The sequence below is a fragment of the Accipiter gentilis genome, chromosome 5 (assembly GCF_929443795.1).
Source record: "Accipiter gentilis chromosome 5, bAccGen1.1, whole genome shotgun sequence".
NCBI lineage: Eukaryota > Metazoa > Chordata > Aves > Accipitriformes > Accipitridae > Astur > Astur gentilis.
This window is the reverse complement of record NC_064884.1, coordinates 11,052,576-11,076,947: the sequence shown is the minus strand read 5'-3', so window position 1 is coordinate 11,076,947 and position 24,372 is coordinate 11,052,576. Positions and strand designations below refer to the sequence as shown.

At 39.8% G+C, this 24,372-nt stretch overlaps 1 protein-coding gene across 2 annotated transcripts in view; it reads left to right on the top strand.

Annotated features, from left to right (window-relative positions):
- Positions 1–2,614: 2,614 nt before the first annotated feature.
- Positions 2,615–24,372, top strand: part of EFEMP1 (EGF containing fibulin extracellular matrix protein 1) — a 49,986-nt gene continuing 28,228 nt past the window's right edge. The window contains exons 1-4 of one of the 2 annotated variants that reach the window (XM_049801082.1): positions 2,615–2,769; positions 3,420–3,507; positions 6,455–6,503; positions 6,682–6,942. In XM_049801082.1, the coding sequence (XP_049657039.1) occupies positions 3,427–3,507; positions 6,455–6,503; positions 6,682–6,942 (391 nt within the window). In that variant the 5' untranslated portion in view covers positions 2,615–2,769; positions 3,420–3,426. Of the gene's footprint in view, positions 2,770–3,044; positions 3,298–3,419; positions 3,508–6,454; positions 6,504–6,681; positions 6,943–24,372 lie in introns of those variants that run through there. The other variant, XM_049801083.1, reaches the window with a different exon arrangement.

The following is a 24,372-nucleotide window of genomic DNA, read 5'->3' as shown; positions in this document are numbered from 1 at the left end:
TGACCACTTCTTACATGACGTCTTCAGACATTTCAGACGTGTAAATAAGTTGTTCTACTGCTGAGCAGTTCATTCACATCCCTCACACTCCTCAACATTTCCAAGGGTCTAAATCCTGCTATCCTACATCAGGCAAATTTCCAGTTGTCTCAGTAGGAAATATCTGAACTACAAAATCATGAACTGAGTCTACTACCTCCATTTAAAGGATCGAGAACTATCCTTGGCAGAATATGGTATTTCAGCAAATGTATAACACTCTCTGAAGCCAAGTATAGGATCTATACTTGGCCAGCATTCATACATCCTCCAAAATGATGCTTCTGTTATTCTCTGCTTCGCTTTTTCTAGAGTAAAAACAAGCAACTGCAGTTCTGTGATACAGGCAGTGTTTCCCTAGGTGGTAGATTAAGACAAAACTTTTTAAAATTTTTACTTAATCCAGAATCCAAGAAGTTACATTCAGTTGTCTTTGCATGGCAGATATGACAATGAACTCAAAACTCACTTAAGTGTTGTTGCCAGCAGATATAAGTAACTGATGTTACTATGCTGCATTCATGAGATTATTAGAAATGTCTGTACTGCTTTCTGTAAGCATGAAACAGTAAAATTTCAAAATATGTTAGAGGGCACGTCACAAATATGAACCCAGTTTACTCTAAAACAAGTCAATAACTTAGATTCAATCTAACACTTTGAAGCTATATTTCTAAAAAATTACATACAGGCTTTAAGGGAATCTTTTTTGCAGCGTGAGACTAAGCATCAAAAGATAGCTTGTTAAAGAGGCTGGGATATGAAAGTACCTGCAAAATGTGCTAAAAATGTAGTCAACCTGAATTTTCTCTATTACGCTATGTTATTGCTTCTGTACTTTAATTACCAGTGAGGTGGGTGGACTGTAAGTCCTACATTTTAGAAGTCCCACTTACCTGTGAGTGAAAGTAGAAAAATCCTGTCTTCTCTCATAACTACCTAAAAAAAAAAAAAAGAAAAAAGATAGGTAACATCCTGTTAATACTGTTACAGCTAAAAGTATTCTGAAACTACCAGCTTGGCCGTTTCTAAAACAGGTAAGAAAAGAAGTTATTTGGTCCAGAGACAAAATTAATGTGTACTGTATGGCCATCCAAAAACATAAAAGAACTGATGTTTTACATAAGATCAAATATAATTTAATGTTAAGAATTTAGGGGATTATATAGGAAAGCTATTCTCCAGGCCAGCAGTGCCAGAGGTCTACAACCTAGTATGACATTTTTTCAGATCTCAAGTTCTACAGGCCCTTCGTGGTCAACATTAAGGAGTTAAAAACTTTTTTTAAAATTAAAGCCCTCACGTTCAACTACAGGAATAGAGCCATACTACTACAGCACAGTGCCCTCAGAAGCAAAATTGGGGACCTAAATAAAGATCCAGCTTATCCCTCTGTAGAAAGAGTTCCTTGGCACACAGCTCCTCTCCATAACTGTGCCACCTACGACAGCTTCTAAACCTCTGTAATGCATCCTCATCCTCCTTTCAGTCCAGTGACTTTCCCACTCAGTAAGGAAATAACGGCATTTCATATACAGAAACAGCTCTTAAAAGTAATGATTGCTTATGACACTTACATGGAGTCTAAAGCAACAGGCATTCCCCCATGAAGGACCCCTTGCGGTTTACATTTACTGAATTCAGAATGGGCGGGAAAACACATCAGTCTTGCTATTTTAAATTTCAAATAGCTTGCCTAGCCAGATAAACACTCCATACTATTGCTTGCGAAGTCACAACTCAGCTCAAATTAAACACGTATTTATACACGGGTTTTCAAAGAACATGCTCCAAGGAGCAAGCCCAGCATCCAGCCTGAGCCGGTTCATCAAAAGCTCAGGTAAGAAGATGGTGAAGCTCATCTGTCACGGAGCAAGACAGCCAGCACACCTCATCGCTCCTGGGATCACAGCCCTACTTCGTACAACAGGGCAACCATACCATATGCTACACTACATACAGTAGGGTTACTACAGGCCTGCTATACCCTGCGTAAGGCAAATCTGCAAGTGCCACATCGTTTCCCTCCTTCCCACCTCTGCCTCGTGGGGCCCCGTCGGTAGCTGCCAAGCCTCGAAGCCTGCCGTGCACGGCCCACCACACTCCCCGCCACGATGGCCGCCCTGCGCTTTTAAGCGGATCCCAACCGCGACAGCGCCGGCCGCCCTCGCTGGGGCACCCAACTGCGTGCGGCACCGGGCACCGGCGTGAGGCAGCGGCTCCGGCGGGAGTCGGCAGCCCTCCCCTCGCAGCTTCCCCGGGCAGGGATGGCGGGAGGGACCCACGTCCCTTCCCCGCAACACGCCTCCGGCGGCTCTGCCCACGGCTCCCCTCGGGCCCGCCGCCCCCTCTCCTGACAGACCCAACATGGCGGCCGCGGCGGCGCCCCGCACCTGCCCCGCCTCGGGGCGCCCCGGACCGGCGGCGGGCGGGCGCGGGGAGCGGGGAGCGGCGAAAGCCGGGCCGGGCCGGGCCGTCCCCCGCCTCGCCTCGCCCCGCCCCGGCGAAGGGCTCCGGCCCCGCGGGGCCGGTAGGGGGAGCCCGGGGACTCCGGTAGGCGCCGGGACCGTTTCTATTTAGCCGAAGGCCCGCGGGGAGGGGGGGGGAAAGGAGAGCGGGCGGGCGCCGGCACCGCCGCGGAGCCAGCGGACGGACGGACGGGGCCGAGCCGCCGCGGTTACGCGCCGCCGGGAGCAGCAACCGCCGCCGCCCGCAGCGGCCCCGCCGCAGGTAGGAGCGGGCAGCGCCGGGGGGCTGCGCGCCCCGCCGCTCCCCGGAGCGGGTTTGCGGGGCAGGGCAGCGCGGCCCCGGGCCGAGCCCAGCAGGTGCCCGGCGGGAGCCGCTGGTGCGGCCGCGCAGCTCGGCTCGGCGGCGATCGTCTCCCCGCGGGGAGGTGGGTCCCGCAGCGCGTCCCTCCCCGGTGTCGGTGTCGTCGTCGTCTTCTTCGTCCCCCGCCTTCTGCCCCGGCCGCTTTCCCGGCGGACGGTGAGCTTTTACCTAAAAATCGTTTTGCCACCCCAAAACGTGGGATGGCAGGGCGGTCACACCGCCTGCCCCTCGCCCAGCGCCGCGCTGGAGCGCACCGCTTCTAGTTCAGTGTGGCATTAAGTGCTGTGTTATTTTAAACTCCATTTACTTCTGATTATTTCCGCCCCCTCCCCTCCCCAGCTGGCTGAAATACACCGGGCTGGAAGCACAGCCAAACCTCACCCTCTTCTTGCAGGAGAAAAGGGGCAGCGTCCCGGCCGCTTCACCCAGGTAGAGGCTGGGCGGGCGCTCACAGCCGGTCCCGGAGCCGGTCCCGGAGGTGCTGGCTGCGTCCCCCGGCCAAGGAGAGCGCTAAAAATATTCCCACTTTATTTGTTTTTCTTTCTTTCAAGGTTCACGATGTTGACAGCTATGTTCTTGGCTGGTCTCATTCTTATTACGGTACATTCGCAGGAAACGGAGGAAACCATAACATACACGGTAAGGTTTAATAGAGTTCGAGGTAATTACTGCTTTGCAGGGATTCTTTTCTAAATGATGTTTAAGAAAAACCAAATTTCTTGCCAACGTATAGCATGCAATACAAAGTTCTTTGCGTTCGAATGTTAACCGTAAAGTAAGCTGTTGCTGCACTGAAACAGTGTTTTAAAGTTGAAGTTGACAAGATTGAGCAAAATAGGCTACAACTGCCTGTTCTGAAAAGCTTATCTATGTACTGAGCTTGATGAACTGAACAAAATTATGAGGTTTTAATATTTTTTTAAATCCATTTTCATAAAGACAGGGTCCCTAGGACCTTCATTTGAAAGATATGGACTTTGACAGATAATTAGGTCAAACATTCTTTTGTGTTTTCTTTTGGGTATTTCAAGCTGTTTTTAACAAAATGCAAGTACTTCAAAATTCGGTGCTCTTAATGAAGCATCTTAGTCCTGGAGTGATGATAGGACTGTTGGTTTCTGAGCTGGTTTTGAGCAGTGGTTTTGCATGGCTTGATAAAATTGTACAAGAATACTGGAAGGAGGTTCTGCTTGTAACTAAGTGATAGGGTAAGAGATTTAAAGGCTTTTTTGTAAGGCTTTTTTTAATCTGCTTGTGTTCAGTCTTTGGCTTGCATAATGCATGTCATAGAAGGAGTGGCAATTACATCGGCTTGGGCTGGGGAAAAACCCACATTTTCACATCTGATTACAGTTGTAATCCCTGCAACTTGCTTCATATGGGTGGACCTCTGAATATGTGTACAGACATTAGTGCAATGCCACACAAGCAGAAAATTCTGCACACATGCAAAAAGTTAGAGAACCACAGCCAAAGACTGAGATTGTGTCTTATACAAGTAATCCCACTGAAGTCAGTGGGATGGCTCAAGCGAGTAAATATTGCAGAGTTGGACCTTATTGTAGAAGACGGGGCTCAAAGAAGTCTCCAATGAGCATCAGGAAGTCAGTCATAAAACAGTTTAACACTGGGCTTTAGAAGCAATAGATTTTTGAACTTTGAGGGTACTTATGTTTAGAGGCTTTTGTGATTTTTTTATTTTTTTTTTTAAAGTCCCTACATGTAAGTGGAAACTGAAGATCTAAGTACCTTTTGAAAATCCAGACTAACATAGGGATCCCATCCCCCCTCCTTTTCTGCATTTATTACATGTTCTTTTTAAAAAATTAAGTAGCCTTTTCTGATAAGCCTGCATAGTTCTGTTTATACCAATGGAAAATTTCTAGCATGCATATATGACTTGGCTTCCTACACTCCATTTTTGAAGAGCATTTAGGTGCTTCAATGATCATTAGACTCTAATCATGTAAAACTACTTATCAAAAAAAACTTAGCTTTTGGAAATTTTACTCTTAGGATGCTACTGTTTCTCATGTGTACATTGTATTCATTTAGGGCCAAATCCTTTTCTATTCTAAAAGTCCCTTCAGCTGCAGTAATAGATGGACTTGGCTCCGTACAGTTAAATAGACAGTACTTCTGTTGTGCATTAACAGGAATTGGGTGATTCAGTAAATGCACGAATTAGCTGTTTTCCTTTGGGTTTGCGTTTTCATAGCTACAGTAACTTTGGTGTTGTCAACTCAGCATGTAGTCATTCCTTTAGAGATTGAGAACTGTAATACAATTTGCTGTCCACTTACCCCTTTGGAAGAAAAAGCCTCCAAAGTTACAACTCTCTGCCACATTTGACAGATTGCTGGTGTCACCTGCAAATGAAGAATATATTTTCAATCGTATTGCTGCATCAGTGTCTATTAGTAACAAGTTCCTCAAAATAACTTGAGGATGGTACGTGGAACAAGTGGATCTAGGCATCGGAAGGTCAAATTTGTCGCTTGCATAGTTCCTCTGCAGCAGAGGAGTTGCAACAAGCTTTAGCTTGCTTGACTGTGACTAATTGCATTAGCCGACTCAATTCTTTTTTTCTGTAGGGCCATTAAAGCAATATCCTAAGCAGCATAGGATGCATATGCACCTACATAGTACAGCTCAGTTGATTCATTGATATTTTAAATGTGTCCACTGTAGTTGGTAGCATTGTGATACTTTGCAAATCAGTTTCTGTAACTGTCACCTGTGATTAAAATTACTGCACTCTAGACTGTTTAATGTTTTGGGGCAGAGTAATAATGAAGATGTCTAACTGCAGGGCAGAATATTTAAAATTCTTCCTGAACTTACTCGTCTGCACTGATATGAATAGTTGCTGAGTACAGTCTCTGAATTTTGCTAAGTCTTAATTCTATAAGTAGTCCCACTGTTATAAACTCATAACTGATTATTGTATGTCTCACAATATAAATTGTTCTTCCTAGACTGCAGTTCCTGGAGTCATGTGATTTTAAAAAGCATGTGAACGAATTTCCAGCTGTCATGGGATCCTTCCCCATTGCTAGAGTGCTAATGGGAGAGAGGGTGAAGTACAGGGGCATATTAGCCCCCCTGGCAAACTGGCCCCAGGAATGAAAGATGTTCACCTGTTGGAAGGCAGTGAACAAGACCAAAAATCAGGAAAACTTGCTTGTTTTTCATAAGATTTTCATACTGGTCAGCTGGATCAATCCAAAAGTTCATCTATTCCAGGATTCAGCCAATGACACATGCTATAAAACAGTATATAGGAACAAGGCAAGGATAAAGTGCTGCTTTCCTCACTTTGTTCCCCAGCCCCAGTAAAACCTACCTACTGGCAATAAATGGTATCTTAGGAACTTCCTGAGATAGAGGCTGTCTTTATATATACTCGCTGTTGTTCCTGAGCAGCAATGCTGAACCAATAGCCATTTTTCTAGCTTATGAAGGTGTGCAAACATTGCATTTCCCTTAATGTCAAACTTTTGAGTTCATTGAAATATGCTTGATTATTTTTCCAAAATAAAGAATCCTGAGTAGCCTAACATTTAATATTTTTTTTCCTCTGTAGCAATGTACAGATGGCTATGAATGGGATCCTGTTAGGCAACGGTGCAAAGGTACAGTAAACAATTTTCAAAGATGGACTTGCCACTGGTATTCTTTAAGTATTGTCATTACACACCTCTGTTTTGGACAAGGAGGTGTGCTTGCATGTCTCATTGTGTTACTTGTATTAATGGCTGTTGCAGAAGGTTCGACTTTTAAAAGCATGACTTGTGTTGTTGCTAACCACAGATATTGATGAATGTGAAATAGTCCCAGATGCATGTAAAGGTGGGATGAAATGTGTTAACCACTATGGAGGATACCTCTGTCTACCTAGAACAGCGCAAATTATTGTAAATGAGCGAGAAGAAGCAGCAGCCGAATCCACTAGTGGTCGAAACAACGTCATTCGACGGACTCCAGCAGATCCTCACCGTGCCCCTCCAAACCCAACTCATCAAATTCAGTGTGCAGCTGGGTATGAGCAAAGCGATCACAATGTGTGCCAAGGTAAGCAAGCTGCTGTATGTTTTGCTTTCAGTATAATTGGAGTGTATGTGATAACAAATCTAATGCCTGGAAAATGAAAAAAGCCTATAACTCCTGCACTTACTAGAATATATTGTTGCACCATTAAACTGGACATGTACACACTTAAGATATAATAAATAAAATACATGCATGTTGTTATTGTTCAAGGTAACAGAACTTGCAGTTTGCTGCAGCCTTACAGTCTGTTCCATCTATTTCAGGCTAACAAGTAGAACTAATTCTGTTGTCTGTAGATCCTCAAAAAAAACCCCCACCCTTAATGCAAGTAAGCAACTTTAGTCAAACATTTTGTTTTGTATTAAGTATGTCCAGGAGAGGCAGTGCTTTGAAAAAAGTAGGCAACACAGCAAGTCATATTATAGACAATTTCTCAAGATTTGCAAAACTATGTATTTTACAGTAAGTGAATGCTGAATGGAACAAAAAATAACCACCATGTGAACTTGTGCTTAGACCAGATTGCAATGGAGAAGAATATGGTGGTTTTGTTATGTATGAGGAATATTTCTCAACTAGTAGGAACCAAACATCTGAACAGCTTGTGCTCTTCTGATCTCTATAGAAGTAGTTCTACACAGACCCTGCCAGCTCACTTCCAGTCATAGTCTAGCCAGTCTTTGAAACTATGGCAATGAAGAGCTTTCATCTCAGTGTACATACACCACATGCAGTGCCAAAATTCTCAGGGTATTAGCAATGTTAATTGTATGCATTCGGGAACCAGACTCACAAGCACTACTGTAAACTGAGACTGTTTCATTTATTATTTCATATAAATAGTTTACTCTTATATTTGCTGAAGTAACAAATGTTTCATCCACTGTTTTGTTTTCTTTCATAAAAACATATTCTACTCCTTGTTCACAAACGATTTTCAAGCACATTAGTGAGATACCCTAATGTGTGCAAACAGAGGACAAAACTTAACCCCATGTTTCATCTTTTCCACTTTGTGGCCCATAAGAGTATAATCATATAAAATAGCACTTGAGTGACTATAATCAAGGCAAGCTGTAATATACAGTGGTAGTTCCTTTCTCCCTGGTATTCATGTATACAGAACATTATTTATCACTAGTAAGTAAATTCCCTGTCATTCTGAAGCATAGTAATCATCATGGAGACTGGGTAAGTTATTTTTGTAGGCAAAGCCTCAGAGTTGCATTTCTGGCTTATCTGCTAATTCTCAACATTTCTGTCACTCTAATTCAAGAACAGCAAGTAAAGAACCTACCGAAGGAGGTCAGTACCACGATCCCCTCAACCCTGAGCGTTCACTTAGGGTTATCAAGGGAAAATCAATGTCAAGGATGGCAAATTATTTTTTCCTTAGTTTAACTTAGCAAAGTAGCAGCAAAACCAGGAACAGAATACCAGACTCCTATGTTTGATCCAGCACTCCCTCCTTCAGATGACTTTGTGTTACTGTGGCTGGCACTCATCGTCACTGGTGAACTGCAATAAACCGCTTCAACTTTAGCCTGTGACAACGTTTTTGTTTGATAAAAGAATGCAAGTAATGCTAGAAGACTCCAAACATGAACATCACTTTTGCTGCAATGGCTTTAGGTGTATAAATTGGGGATAGCATAGGAAAGTTTAACAGCGTGTAGTACCAATACCTTGTATTCCAAATAACAGTTGAGAGTTAGGGTTAACTTCAGACTGACAAGTGGTTGACGTTTTTGGTTTTTTTGTTGAGGAGAAGATTGGTGGTGATATATTACTATTACTTTACTCCATGCTCTGGCTTCCTGAAACTTGCAACTAAATATTTATATTCAATTCACAAATCTTTGGCTAATTTATAACAACAACTAACTGTTGTTATAGTACCAGAGCTTTTTAACTAGCAGACCCAAACTATGGTGAAATCTTGGGCTTGACTGAATCAAGTTTTGCTACTAATTTCCTCATGCCAAAATTTCAATCTAAATGCAGAAAGCATGGAAATATTAGTGTTTAAAAGTTGAAATGTATTGTACTGAATGAATTCCAGCTGGAAAAAGGGTAGTGGACAGTGTGCTTGAAAGAAAGGATAAAAGACTTTTGGAGCACTTAAAGCATGCATTCAACTTCATGATCTTCATGCTTTTTGCTGCTGAAAATATCTTATAAAAGATAATCTTGATCAGCAATGGTCCCACTGTGGATTTATTTAATTATGGTTAAAAGACTTTGCTATGATAACTGCTTGAGGCTCCTAGGGAGTGTAACTTACACATATAGTCACACTTAAGCTTGTTTTATTGTTTAGTAAATCAAATATGAAGTCCAGCTCCTTCTAATTGTTTGCAGATGTATGACATTTTCCTTCCAGTCCAGCAGCACTAAGTATTTTATAGCCAATGTGAAAGTGTGGAGACCTCTGTTTAAAACAATAACATGCTCTGAGGAGCTGTATTACTGACATCATACTAGAGTATGAGGGGCCTTCTGTTTTCATACAAATACCCACTCCCTTTTTAAACATTGAATAGCGAGTGTATGATAGGCCAAACACACTCGCGTTGCTTTCTGTGCTTGGAATAAACATGCATAAATGACACTAGCTCTGTTGGACTTTAAGAGGCTTCAGTGATGTGCTGAGCTTCATCATTAGGTAAAGCATGGTGTAGTGTGGCCAGATCCTATTTCTGTTGACAGGAATGAGAAACATTGAGGCGCATGATTCTCTGCACTTCTTAATCTACCAAAACATGGCCATATGCCTGAGTTAAAGATACTTAATACCTTCTTAACTTCTGACCTGAAGAAAACAAGTGACAAGTATGATATTTATCAGCATTGAGAGTTTTCTGTCTGCAATGCATGCTCTTATTTATTAGAGACCATGTAGCATGTGAATAGCACAGATGGCAGGTTGATAGCAAAGCACACTGCCTTGCAGAAGACAACTCCATGGAAATGACTGCAGTTTCCTATGATATACATAATTTTTTATAACTACTAGTAGTCAGAAATAAGTTCTTGTATAATTGTGTTGATGTTAGAAGTGTGGGTAGCAAAAATTGGGAAGTTCTTAAGATGCTGTACATGAGCAGTAAGTGCTAGGAAGCCCCAAAACTGATGAAGAGATGACGGGAGGTTATTCTGGAGAAAGATCTCTTGTGTAGAATATGTACAGAGCATGGAGTTTTGTGCTTTAACTTAAAACACTTTAACTGTATCTTAAATTCTCAGTTTATGACCTTAACTAATCCCCCCTCTTCCCAGCTCTGTATACTCAATTCACTGTCACTTCTAAATTTGCCTTTAACTCAAAGGGCTGCTGAACTGGTCACTAAGGTAGATTCCCATGTGTGGCACCTGCCAGCACTTTCAGGAAGCCACTGAGATGTTCTGACCTGTCATTGTAAGAGTATCAGTCAGACTGGGAAAAGCAAAAAACAGAATAAGAAATATTTTTAAGTAAATTACTGAGTTAGCTAATACTCACAGATACTTTTTGCCTGATAGAAAACATAAATAGCTGCATTCTGTTGCCTGCATACAAGACTCAATTGTATTTTCTACTGTGGTGTTAGGCTCTCTGTGATTTGAGTCTGCTCCTATTGAAGTCAAAAGAAAATCACCCAATTAATTCAATTTTGTCAAATCTAGTCTGCAAGAAACTACTAGCTTTTCCTAGAATTGTAATGACACTTAAATGAAAAAAAAAAAAAAACAAAAAACCACCAAGCAAAGGTACCAAATAACTTGTAAACTTGAGAAGGGAAAGGAACTTTTTTTTCTTGCCTTCCTATCATACTGGCAGTAGAAGCAATAAAGTAAGCAAACTTTTTTGCTCCTCAGATAGATTAGCTTCCTGTATTTCTCCAGTCTCTTTATAACCCTTTGTGCTGCTGTGACTGTAAAATATGGGGGGGGGGGGGGGGGAGACAGATTGTAATAAAAAATATCAATGCTTGCTTATATGGAAGAGACACATTTTTCCAGAGAGTTCTGCCTTGACTTGGTAGACATTGGTTACTTTTTTTTCTTCTTCTCTGTGGGAGGAGGAAATGAATGAACTCCTTTTCTGTGCTGTGGTTATTTTTCCCCTGCAAAATCATTTTAGGGATCTCTATTGGTAGGGGTTAGGGGTTTTTTTGTTAAGTTTTCCAGTACTTTTCAAAGTAACTTACCATACTCAATGTAGCTTTTTGCCTCAAGAATTTAACATGGTGTATGTCAAATAAGCCTAAATTTTGCATCTCTAGATTACTTTTTTTTTAGGAGGGAGGGACAAGGGGGAGCAGTTTGTGATGGTTTGTTTTATGTACAGAAATCACTTTATATTATATGTATATATGTCAGGGATGTGCAACTTGCATATAAAGGAGAATAAAAATCAGATAAGTGCAGGTGCACTCAGCCTGGCCCTTTGCAGAACTAGTTCAGGTCGGAAAGTTGGGGTGTGCCTCCGGCAGGGTGCTCTTCATTGACATTTTGGCTGGGGTGCAGACTGCACTTCTGAAATGCACCTCCTAATGAGCTCCACTTAGCACACTTTGATTTGCCTCACTGAGCGGTCTTGGAACACACAAACCAGATCCCATTCAGAAGAAACTAAACCTGAAAGGCACTGCAGGAGTACCGCTAATACGCCACAACCACTAACAAGCATTCAGGCTCCAGGATCAGACTGGAGAGAGCCTGGAGACCCTCAGAAATGCACATACTGGGACATGGGAGCCTCTGCACCAGCTTCTGATCTGCTTCTATGGGTTCACACTACTTGCTAATATATACATAAGCTAAAATACACCTTTTAATAGCTTCTTAGGCTGGCCCCAGAAATGTTTTGGAGAGCCTTCTGTAAAATACTGCACCATCCCAAGTTTTCCCACTTCCTGTATTTAAGGATTACTTTAAAAAAATGTTTTCAGGTCTACTTTTAAAGGAGCCCAAGTTGTGACAAGTTTAATTCCAGAGTTGTTCCTTTCAACAACGTAAGATCTGTTTAGTCTGAGAATAGGGTGAGGAGAGAGGCTGTTGTAGGAAAAATAAGGTCTAGTTATCTGGTTTAGGATGCCATTAGTTCATCAAAGTGCTTACTCAGGCACAGTTCATATGTACATATGTTTGCTACAGTACTTCAGAAAGTGGAGAATGCTTGCTGCCAGCAGTAGCCACCCTAAGAGACTGACCTGGTTATACATGCCATTTGAATACTAATTACTTGGAAAAGCCATAGGAATTTTGCAGGTCTAAGAGAATCCACAGAAGGATACAAGCTGACATTTTCACAGCTATTAATACTGAGTGTTCATAGACGCCAATTAATTTCTTGTACATTTGGGTACATCATGTAGAGATCATCTTTCATCAGCCCATCCTGAACCAATTGTTCAAGCTGTTAATCTGTGAAACTGCTGCATTTTGCTGCAAAGAGCCCTTTCTGGAGAATCTCTTTAATAGCATTGAGGGACCAGGGGAGAGATCACAAAAAAACCATCTTATTTTGAGGGTCTGAGGGCCTGGGTTTGGGCATTTTCAAAATTTAGCCACTCTGAATCATCTTCCCATCTGTGCTATTTGCACAGCTGTGAGTGTCATGTCAAGACCTTGGATAGACATTCTCTATTCTGTCTGACCATTTTACTGTGAACATCCATCACAAGCATAAATACTAGCAGCTGCTTTACTTCCTTTAGACTTACTGCTTTTCCATTATTCCGACCCCTGCAGGAATATGCTCAGTACGTTGCAGCTAAAGATTCATACCATATGCTAATCGTGCTAAGTACCCTAGATTCAGGCAAGCTTCCGAAAGTTGTATTTACCTTAGCTTCTTGAATTGCAATTATGCAGGCAAGCACTAGACTTCCAAGTTTAAGTAAACTCATTAGCAGTTCTCATGGCTTCTTACTCAAGAAAAATGGGATCATACAGTAGTCATATCGACTGTCATACTTTGGGGTTTGATTTGTTGATTGTAAAGCCTGTTTGCTTAGTAGCTCTGAGGAGGCTGATGTTTTCACAAGCAAAACATAGCAAATGTATTCAGAAGGCACATGGCCTGAAGAAAGTCCAAACCTCCAGCCATCTGTCCTTCTTCAGAATTTCACTCTCTTAAGCTGGAGGTCTTTTTCATAATGCAATCAGGAATAATACCAGATAGCAAAGGGGAAGAATGTGCTTATGTCTGATCCTGACTGGGCATCCCAGTATACATGGTACCCCATTAAAAGGCACGGAGTATTTATTTATCCCTTCAAGGAATTCCCTGTATCTGTTGCAAATACTCAGACACAAGCATCCTAAAAGTCAGTAAACCCTACAAGGAATGATAGCTGTCATCTGTTGCATTCAATAGCATCACATAGCTTAGAAGGTGATTTGTGGGAGCACAAGCTGGCTTTTGTTCCCTGTTTCAATACCTGCTGTCAATCAGTTGTGGTCTACAGCACTGCAGTGATACAGAAGGTTTCCCTAGCAGCTACAGCAGCGTGAGAGCATCCTGGCAGCTACTTTTAGCACCCTTCTGGGATATTTTTATAGTGATACCCTTGCCACTTTGTGGATAGATTCTTTCTCCCATGCTGCCATGAAAGAATTATAGTGATGTTCTCAATGTGTTTGCTTTGAGCAGGTCTGCAGTTATTTCATCCCGGACTACTGCATTATAGTTCTTTAGCCTGCTGAGAAAGGTTGTGTGTTCCTCTTTTCTTCAGTTATTTGCTCAAGGTAATTTTCTCTCAACCAACACGTTTTTCTCTGTTTTCAAACCTGATTCCTGCTTCAGATTGCTTAGTATATAATGGAAATGCTCTTATCTGTGTTTTATTTTCATTTTTGAAATTTGGGTTACTGAGTCACCTTTTCTAACCCTGGAACATCTATCTCTAAATGTTCTCAGCATTAGACACACACTTTTTAAAGGTCCAAGACATTTCTTGAGCATCTCCAATGATGGGACTCTAATTTAGCAAGGTGGAAAGCTAGTGCAAGAGCTGAAGTTCAGAACTGTTATTTTCTTCATTTGTTTTTCATGTTGGCAAAGGAAAACGATAGCTACTGTTTCTCTTTGCCTTTCTGTGTGTGCCAAAATTGTCCTACAGGAAGAACAAAGCTCTCAGCAAATATAGAAGTGGTCTGTTTGATTCTTCACTGTACCACCTAGTAATGCCTATGTTCCTTTGCATATCCTTTACTAAGGAAAAAATGTCTGGATGCACTATAGCCAAGTGAACCAGTCTCCACCATTACTTGAATTAATTCAGTATGTTGTTTAGGCTTGCTATTTTCCTGTCATCAAGGACAATGAGAACATAGTGTTATAGGACCACATACTCATGAGATATTTTTGGTCTGGTGGAAACCACAATGAGAGAGTAATTTTTGAGTTCACCTTACCAGGTTGCATCTTAAACATTCTGCATATTTTGTGGTGTGGTCAACTATTCTTGTACAGCACTGTCATGGCAACCCTTTTGTCCTGTGTATGTGTTGACTGAGTAAGAACTTCTACTTTTTGTTCATGGGTTTCATATAAGTTGAGCTTGGCCATCTCCTTTCATTGTATTTAAAGAATATTTATTCTCATTTTCCTTCTGTGATGCTTTTTGAGCTGTTTTTTTCTGGACCATCATCATTTATGCATGTTCTGTAATAATTCATATGAGATTTAAGCATCCTTTTGGCTGAAGGGTTCTTATCAAAGGGAAGCTTGCCACATACCTGTTGTAAAGTTAAATTGCTTCTATCCACAAGACTGAAAGATCTGAACTTAGCTAGTAGGATCTCATCTCTCTGTATGTGACAAGAATATATGGAATAGGTAATCAGCCATATAAAGTTCATGGATAAAAAGCATGAAATTTCAAAGGTTATATCTGCTTTCATCTTTAATTTGCTAGGTTTTGTTTTCATAGCAGCCAGAAAGCAATAGTATTGGAGAGAAAGCTATTTGCCGTAATTCAATATACAGCAAAATTTAACCTGAAAGAACTAATCCACAAGAATCCTGCTTGTACCTTCTTTCATTTACATTTTAACTTTACCAAAAATACAAGTGGGATTTGCAAATCACAGAGCTATGAAGTAGTTTAGCGTACATGTAGTTATTCTATAACATCTTTTATGCTCATTCGCATTTGTGGTTTTATTTGTTGATCTGAAATCATATTAAAAGTTGGTTTTGTTGTAAGTAAAGTAGAGAAATGTCTAATCTTTGTTATGTATAATTATATGGTAAAACCTGTAAGTTTGAAGCTGAAAAAGTTACTAAGAAAACAACATGGGTTACACATACTTTTGTAAGATCCAGTGCTAAGAAAAAGTTCTTGAGGCCCAGAAGCGAATTAGACCTTTTCTGGCATAATGTATCCCAATCTCTTAATTAAGCATTTTTAGAACTAGATATTCAGTAGACCCTTACCTGTTGCTGTTACCAAATACCTTAAATAAGTAATTTCACCTAACTTAAAAATTCCCCACAACTATTCTGCAGGGGGTGGTTTGTTATTTGTTATTTGGGGGTTTAGGGTGGGGTTTTTTGTTTGGTTTTGTGTTTGGGGTTGTTTTTTTCTTTTTAACATGGCTTTCTTATTTGCATTTCTTACTGTCAAAACACTAGTTTTCAGGAGGTAGGAAAAATAGTACTTGATTGGTCAAGAATAGTGGTGATGACCATAGATGGCTAACCACAGAAATAAGTAAAATTCTTAAATAGTATGATAAAGGATTCAGTGTATGAAGGTGTATCTCTTGGGAAGAGATGTTTACTTTGGGAAGCTCTGAATCTGTCTTTATTAACTCCTGATTTTAAAAAAATCATGCCTTTGAGTGGACATATCCAGGCATCATTTAAGCCTATTTAAATCAGTTCTGAAAAGGAGAAGACATGGCTGAGCCTTCTTTTATAAGCTGAATTTAATCTGAAGTAAAATTCTAGTCTAATGCATGACCCAGTATGATATGATATAAGCAAATCTGACATTGCACTTAAGCGTGTTTAGTCCATGCCTGAACAGATGTTCTATGTAGTTTCCTGAGTACAAACAGAACTTGTTCAAGGATTTTTATATGCATATGCCTGCATGGGTGGGATTTCTGTTAACAGGTAACTGGTCATAATGTGTGCCATCGAACCTCAATACATAGCGAAAGCAATGGAGAATATGGTGATTTTAAAATTTCAAGCCTGAATGGCTTCAGGAATGGGGGGTTTTTTTGGTCCATCAGCACCACTAAAATTTTCAGCCTGAGTTTTCAAAGTAATTGGTTACTGTCTACCCATGAATCTTTTCTTTCAAAAAGATGGTCTTTATAAAGGAGAACTGGCCTTCTGCTGTCCTCCAAGTAAATAATCACCTCATCTACTTTGATACTATTGACACCTAAATTCCACTACCAGCTGTAACTTGCACCAACAGAAAAACTTCAGTAAGTCAGATTGCTGTATAAAACTGGTGTTTATACAAAGATTTATACAAAGTTTTATACAAAGTTTGTTTTTTCAATAATTAAAATTCACAAGAGTTAAAGAAATCCAAGGGGGTGAAATAAGACATCTTATGAGATGAAAAAATACCATCATGCCAGAAAAACAGTAATATGGACAATCAATTACTGCAGATCTCTTAGCATTAACAATTTAAAAAGAAATCCTTATCAATACTGTAACAGCTGCCTGTTCTAACAGAAGTAGTTAGAATTGAAAAGTGCGGGGACTTTTGACAGGTAACAATTTTCTGTATGGTTTTAAAGAGGTTGCCAATAAGCTAACATTTAATAACAGACTTACACAGAAGAAATGAATAAAACATGGCAAAGTGAGCAGAAATTTAAGTGTGATTTTAGGTGACTTGACCTAGCTTATAAAACTACCTTGATCAGAAAGATGGAAAAAGCAAACTCTTTCTTTTCTAGACTTACTCTGTGGAGAATTTGGGGTATCTGGGCTGTGTTAGAAGAGAAATGGAATTAAAATACAAATTTAGGAGCAACAAATACAGTTCAGTACTTGGAGAAGGTTCGTCTAAGTTGATAAAGATAGCATCATAACAAGAAATAGATATCTTTGTCAAGCACCTTAAAATAAAGTAGTTACTGAGTTCTTCATCAGTTTTGAAATTATTTTGTTTTGCACCTGCATTACCAGATCATACTTGTACTTTTATATCTTGTAATATTTAAAGCACTTTCTTAGTAGATGAATTTGTTCTCAAGGGACTTTCTTATCAGAAACAAGTTCTCCACATAACTTTCAGGTGATAGAGGTGAACTAGATAAAACAACGTATTGCATGTCACACTTAGGGCTAGTTAAAAACAGTAATATTTCAATAGGCAGTGTTGCAGTTAGTGCATAGACACATCAGAAATAAGCAATGCTTTGGAGTACCCACTGATCTGCCCATAGGCTGTGGAAGATACTTTATTCCTCCCAGAAGTTGTTGGAGACTAAATCAGGAAAGTGTGCAGAATCCAAAAGTCATTCCTATTTCCCAGGAGTAAAGAAAAAACCCATTCTTATCTGAAGTCATCCTGCTTGTATTTACTCTGCACCTAGATCTTCCTCAATCTTACCTGGCTTAATTTGAAGGATCAAGACAGAGTCTCTTTCCAGCTTGCTCCTTGTATGTTATTGGAGTACAAAAGAAGTTCAGGATTGTTGCAAGACCCTAAGATATTGCCGACACTTCTAGGCCCAGTATTTTTTACCTAGTGTAGAAAGCACTGTACAAACAGATAAAAATGATAGGCTTAAGTCAACAACATACTGGTTGAGCACCTCTTGGGCTGCTGGGGTTTGCAGAAGCAGGAGAGCATTATAGCTCAAATGAGCCTGGGTTGGAAAAGAGTTATAACCATCTTCCTGATACGATTGGTGTGCTGCAAAAGCTGGGTGCAGGAGAAGAACCACCTGTTTTTTCCCATTCTAAACACTGTTTGACCATTATTTAAACAATCTAGAAAATATATTAAGAAGTTTTAATCTATTATTCAGCACGTGGAAAATCATGATTTTGGGGAGGGGGCTGCTTTTTTCTGTGTGTTCCAAGATAAAGTATTTCTCTATCAGAAACTGTGGCTCTATGTGCCTATAAAAGGGAAAATTCCCCATTTCTAGAAGACATTTTTATGAAAAGGTTGCTTCATTATATATTTAAATCAAAATGTTCTCTCCATTATGATTACACTCAAATTCAGTATTCACCATTAAGAGAATCTCTTCCTTACTATGTATGCAGATTTATAAGGCTCCAGGCACCTTTGAAATAAATTGAAAGCACAGCCATGTAATAAAGCCAAAACCAGAAACTAGCCAAGGAGATCCACCCAGCAACACCCTCGAACACCCTCAGCCTCTTCCCCTAAGCACAGCTTTAGAGCACTAGTCTTGATCTTGTCTCTGCTTTCTCCACCCTTGTGAAAGCTTCCTGGGGGATTCCCCAGCTAGCAGAGAAGCTAGAGCTATGCAAGTGGCTGTTCGTGATGCAGAAACAGTTCACTTGGTTGATTTTCTTACCTATCAAACAGCTCATAAGGAGCACGGCTGTTTGTAATACTGCTCAGCCCATTTCAAGGGGAATAATGCGAACTAGGAGCAGATCACAGCAGGAGAAAGCAACAGTTAGGGGACGAGGAAGGATTTTAACAACTGAGAAAAGAGATAAGCATGGTAAAAACCATACAGAAATAAAGAAGGGGTTGGAGAAAGCAGACTTAAAACTGCTGTTTCCCACTTTGAAACACAGTTCAGAACTTCATTTAATGAAAGGCGGCGTAATCAGAGGACCCCAGAAAAGGAAACGCTTCCTGAAGTCACTGCTATAAGATATGAGTGAGGCCAACAATTTAAGAACTGAATTAAATAAATGTCTGGACATTTTATATAGTGAAACCAGAAGTTAAAGAAGAGCAACTTTTGAAAGGGATAATAAACCTAATTTATATGTTTAAGTTAATCTTTAATTATTAAAGAATGTCAGGATGAGGTTAATTGTTGAAAAGTAGATTGGCAATATCTATACACTTCTGAAGTATCTTATGCTGCCCAATTTGAGAAAGCATAGCATGTTAAACTTTCCATCTTTCTGCATTTCATGACTGCTACCTATGGATTAAGCATAAAGCCTATTCCCCAAAGCTTTGATTAATCTGTCTGGTGGACATCAGATGCTCAGTATTGTAATGGAACCATTCCCTGCCCTACAAAAACTGCAGAAGGTTGAGACGTTTTTTAGAGAGCACAAACCAGTACAGTTTTGTTGAAAATTAAAACCATTGGGAAATTCAGACAAAAGTTTCTGTAAATCTGACAAAGTGATGTATAAATAATCCAATCTGAGTGTTAGCTGTCAAATGCCATTTAAAACATTTCTATATTGAAAAGAAATCGGGTATTAATATCAGAACATTTTCACATAGGAATCGCAGCTTGTCACTGCAGAGAAAAGCATGCAATACTGAAATTCAGTGACATCATTTTGTACTGCCACAGCTTTCAGGGGCCTTACTTAGGCTCCGTTCCTCTGGACAACATATGCATGTAGAAGGAGGCCCGTCCTGCCCTGAACAGCTTAGTGGTGCATGCACTTGCACACCTTAACAAGCACACCCTTTACACAACACTGTTGCTGTGTTTAAGTCTTGTGTTTGGGACAAAAGCAGCAGCAGCTTATATCGTTCTTTGCATTTGATTCTTTGTTTTAGTATCTGTCATGTCCAACCTAGCCAAAAAATGGCCTCAGCAAATTCTGGCTCGTAGATGCTGTGGGAGCCCCGGAGGCTCCATACACATGCCTCATCTGTGACCAAACAGGGGCTAAGGAGCCATTTCACAGTGCCTTGTCCTCAGGGTGGAGTCACACTCCTACAACAGCTATGATCAGTAGGCTGAGAGCAAAATATTAAAGAGACCAAAGGGACTAATTGGGATTTTCGCAGACTGAATGGCCACTTAGGGGGATCAGCCAGAAAGAACTATCCTAAGTGCCTAAAAATATGAAAAATAGCAAAAAGGCGACACAAAAATGTTTTTTTTTAATTTGGCGGTAACATTCCAAGTGGGACAGCCATAGGATCTGCCTGGATCAACTCAAGACTGCCTTTGCAGAACACCGCAGAAGTTCATGCAACGCACCAGCTAACACGCACTCCACCTTTATGGCATGATGTTACAGAACTGTCTCTGTCACACAAATTCAGATTCAAGACAGCATTACTGTCCCGTTGGGATGCAGTTGGGATGGGCTGGGTAGACAACAGCCCTTAAAAACTGGAATGATAATATGCAGGTTTTTCCATTCCTATCATTTGTCCTTAATTTGAAAAATGAAATGCTTATGTCCGATTGTTAACTATTCTTAGCACTAATTTCACAGTTTAGCCCAGTGACGACCAAATGGCTTCCTTACAGGGTTTTTTCTCTCAGTTCACAGCTGTCCTGAATTTATTTAGTTTGGTGCTTAGGTTGCATTAAAAAAAGTTTTGTGACTCAACCTCCATAAATGTTTTAATCAGAAACCTCACTTGACTCAACTACTGCCTGAAGAACGCTATCTGTAAAAAATTCGGAGGAGAGAAAGGTAGTACAGTTCTCCATTCTAGTTACTAGCTTAGGGTACATTTACAGCATGATAGAATAATTCAGGTAAGAAGAGACCCCAGGAGGTCTCTAGTCCAACATCCTGCTCAAAGCAGGGTCAGCTCTGAGATCACACAGCAGGTTTATCCAGTCAGGTCTTGAAAACCACTGTGGGTGGGGAGTGCATTAACATTTTGAAACTCATGTTGCAATGTTGCTAATTGTATAGTAATTTATCCAGGACCACAGTGTGAATTGCTGTTTTCAGTCAGGTTTTGGCACTTATTGCCAGTTTAAGTAAAGAGGAAGACTCTTGGACAATGTGTTCCACTTCTTGACTGCCCTAAAGGTGAAAAAGTTTTTTCCTTATATCCAGTCAGAACCACTCCTTTCAATTCACCCTAAATTGATAGAGACAGACAAAAGAGATGTGCTAAAGATGCAGACTTCTCTTTTTTTTTCTCTTCATTTTTCATTATACTTCTAGCTGGTTTGCATCAGTCCCTTAATTTTACTTATCAAAATATTTAGAATTATTTATTATTTAATTTGGCTGTAGCACAGAGAGGGTGCCAGTCACCAGCATCAGTCCCTTAATTTTACTTATCAAAATATTTAGAATTATTTATTATTTAATTTGGCTGTAGCACAGAGAGGGTGCCAGTCACCAGTGAAAGTTTCCTTCTGGAAGGCACTGTAGGTACAGATGCAGTGAAAAAGCTAACCTGAGAAAATCTTCCATCTTCATACTTTTAAACGTTTGGCTTGCATTCCTTCTTTGCTCTATTTTCTTCAAGATTGAAAAATACACCTTCTTAGGTTTTACCTGCTACTAAGACTAGTTCTTACTGTACTTTTCAGAACTGAATTTTGTATAGAACTGTGCTGTATTTATGGGAAAAAACTGGTTGCTTTTCTTACAATAGGTGAAGGTGAGGAAGTGCTTTCCATAAGGGAAAGTAACACAATTCTGGGGCAGCCCTGGGTTTGAATGAAAACATTTTCATGGGAAGCAGACTAGCTAATGAGAAGCTGAATGTCATTCCCAGCCTCCCATGACCCAACTCTTGCTACAAGTGAATCTCTGCAGCTTTTTCAGTTTCAGTTTGTAAAAAAAAAAAAAAAAAAAAAAAAAGAAATATCATTGTGTATCCACAAACCAGGAAAAAAAGTAAAGTTTCACTGATCAGTGTCTATGCTACTTAACATGCAAAGTTCTGAATAAATGCGAAAATTTATTCATAGCTAGTACCCACCAAAGTTCTTAAAGTATATCAAGACTGATTTTAATAAAAAAAACCACTGTTTATACTTTGAGGTGTCATATTAAGACACATTTATTTGTGTTCCAGCATTTAAAGCACTTGCTTGGATCCCAGCAATTTCACTGACATCTTTGCAACATACCTAAATTTACAGTTACTTAATGCTGCCCTGAATTAGTTCTTTACCTTGTTGCTAGGATCTTTTATTTTAAAAACCCTCACTAAACTTGCCAGAGCAAGCCTGCAATACCAAGCACAGACCAATCCTATTCACAGGTGGCTAGGAACTGCTTGAAAGTATAGTAGGGAGTAGCCTTGATCTGAAGGAACGGTGCCATTTACTCAGCTTGCAGTTACATCGCTGGAACATAGTTTTCAGATAATTCTGCTGAGTATCCCAACTTGTCCCACATCTAGCAGTGCTGTCCCTTTTAGATACTCTTCATGTCATTTTTGTGTCTATTTAATCCTTTATTCTCTCTTCCTCTTTACTTAAACTGGCAATAAGTGCCAAAACCTGACTGAAAACAGCAATTCACACTGTGGTCCTGGATAAATTACTATACAATTAGCAACATTGCAACATGAGTTTCAAAATCTTAATGAAATAAAGCTGCTCCTTTAGGAAACTAGATACTTTACAGTTTATGATTTATGATGACTCTAAATAGGATTGTGAACAGTTTACAGTGCCAGATGAAAAAATATTGTCACTTCTACTAACTAGATACTTCGTGCCACTTCTGTGGGAAGTGATGCCTGGCTTGACTAAAACAATCATCTCCTCAGTATCCTCTCTGTAAAATCTTACCCCTTCTAGAAATTGAATTGCAAAATTGTTATGATCTGAAAATCAAATACATTTTCTTCATTATGAAGAGCAAAATGATGCGGTGGACATGACTGGTTTGGGACAGAATGACACGTAGCTATATGTTCACAGGGAGTTCCTTCCATGAACTTCTCAGATTCACTTTCTGGCTCAAGAGGCTTTGTTCTCTACTACTGGACATTTCGGGCGAGCACACGTACATGTAATAAGTATGAAGCCTTATGGGGTAAATAAAAACTACTGCACAAATAAAGTAATAATAAGTCAAGCCCAAGAGTTTTAGGTCAATATGCAGAATTAGCCTATTTACTGAACATTCTGTAGATAAGAGATCATTGTTCTTTGCTTTGAAAAGATTTCTGGTTTTAATACGTATTCAGCTATTACTTATCTATTATGTTTTGCTTCCTTTTTATTTTCCTTTCATTGAAAATGAGATCTAACTCCTTAAAAATCATTTGGACTTGATCCTAAAGCACATTGAACACTTTCCAGTCCTTTTGAAAATAATACGATACAAGAACTTTCACGACATAGTTTTCATTTCTCTGAGGTGGTTTTGAAACTTTGAAATCGGTTCACAAGATCCTATCTTCTTATTATTTGAGACATTGTATTTCTTTTCTTTCATATTTATATTTTTGCCTGTCCATGAAATCACAAAAGCATACTTATAGTCTGTTAGATCCTAAATAAGTTTAGATACAGATCCAGCTACAAAGAGTGTTCAACTAACTGCTAGAAACCAAACTTGTCATTGGTCTTCCATCAGTGTTTTGCATATTTATTGGTAGCATCTGATTAATTAAAACCAGCCTCTAAATCAATGGAGTTGGTTAGGTGCTATATATGAAAGTTTTCAAGCTATTTAAACCAGCATGTTTACAGTCTGCTAAAAAACTTGACCTCCTCTTCAGTAGTCCTTGTCTGGAAATCTTGTATTTTGCAAAAGCTTTTAAAAAATCTTCACAGGCCACAAATATCATTACCTACCAGACTGGTTCTTGCTATCCTTTGAAATCCTCCACTCTGTCCTCTCTGAGACTGTAGGTGCTTGAAAGTGGCCCTGTCTTTTGGTTCAGACTTTACATATCAGCAGAACAGTGGAATCCTTATCCATGACAAGGGCTTCTGTAAGCTAACAGTGCAGAGAAATACAAGTACTCTGTTAGACCTCTTAAGCTGACACAATAAATTTGATTGAAGTTGATTAGCCTGGGAGAAGGCTTAATGTTGCAAACAGTGGTTTGGGTTATTCAAGCTAACGAAAATCATAGTAGCATAAATAATAATAGGATTAGAAAATTATCAAAATACTTACTTTAAAACACTTTAGCTTCAAAATTTTAAGCAATTCTCCCCCTTATCCTATTGGTGAGAAATTAACATGCTTGTAGATGTTTACTTTTCCTCCACTATAAATAGAACTTCTAACTAATACTTAGGCACTTATCTCCTTGCTTTACCTTATAATTCTATTCTTTGTTCATGGCATTGATTACTTTGATATAATTAGTCTCCCCTAGATTCATCTTCTGTCAGTTCATCTCTTGCCTCATCAGTTATTGGAAGATAGCACTTCCATGAAGAAAGAGCCACTAGTCATATTTTTTTGCCATCCAGCAGATGAATGAGCATGGCATGGACTTTCCCCCTGAAGTGCACAGCTGCAAAGCTGAGTGGACAATCAATCATACTGGCATTAAATCCGTCTGGAAGGCATTTGAGGCAGCAAGACATCTACGAAAACCTTGAGTGTGATTGACAGCT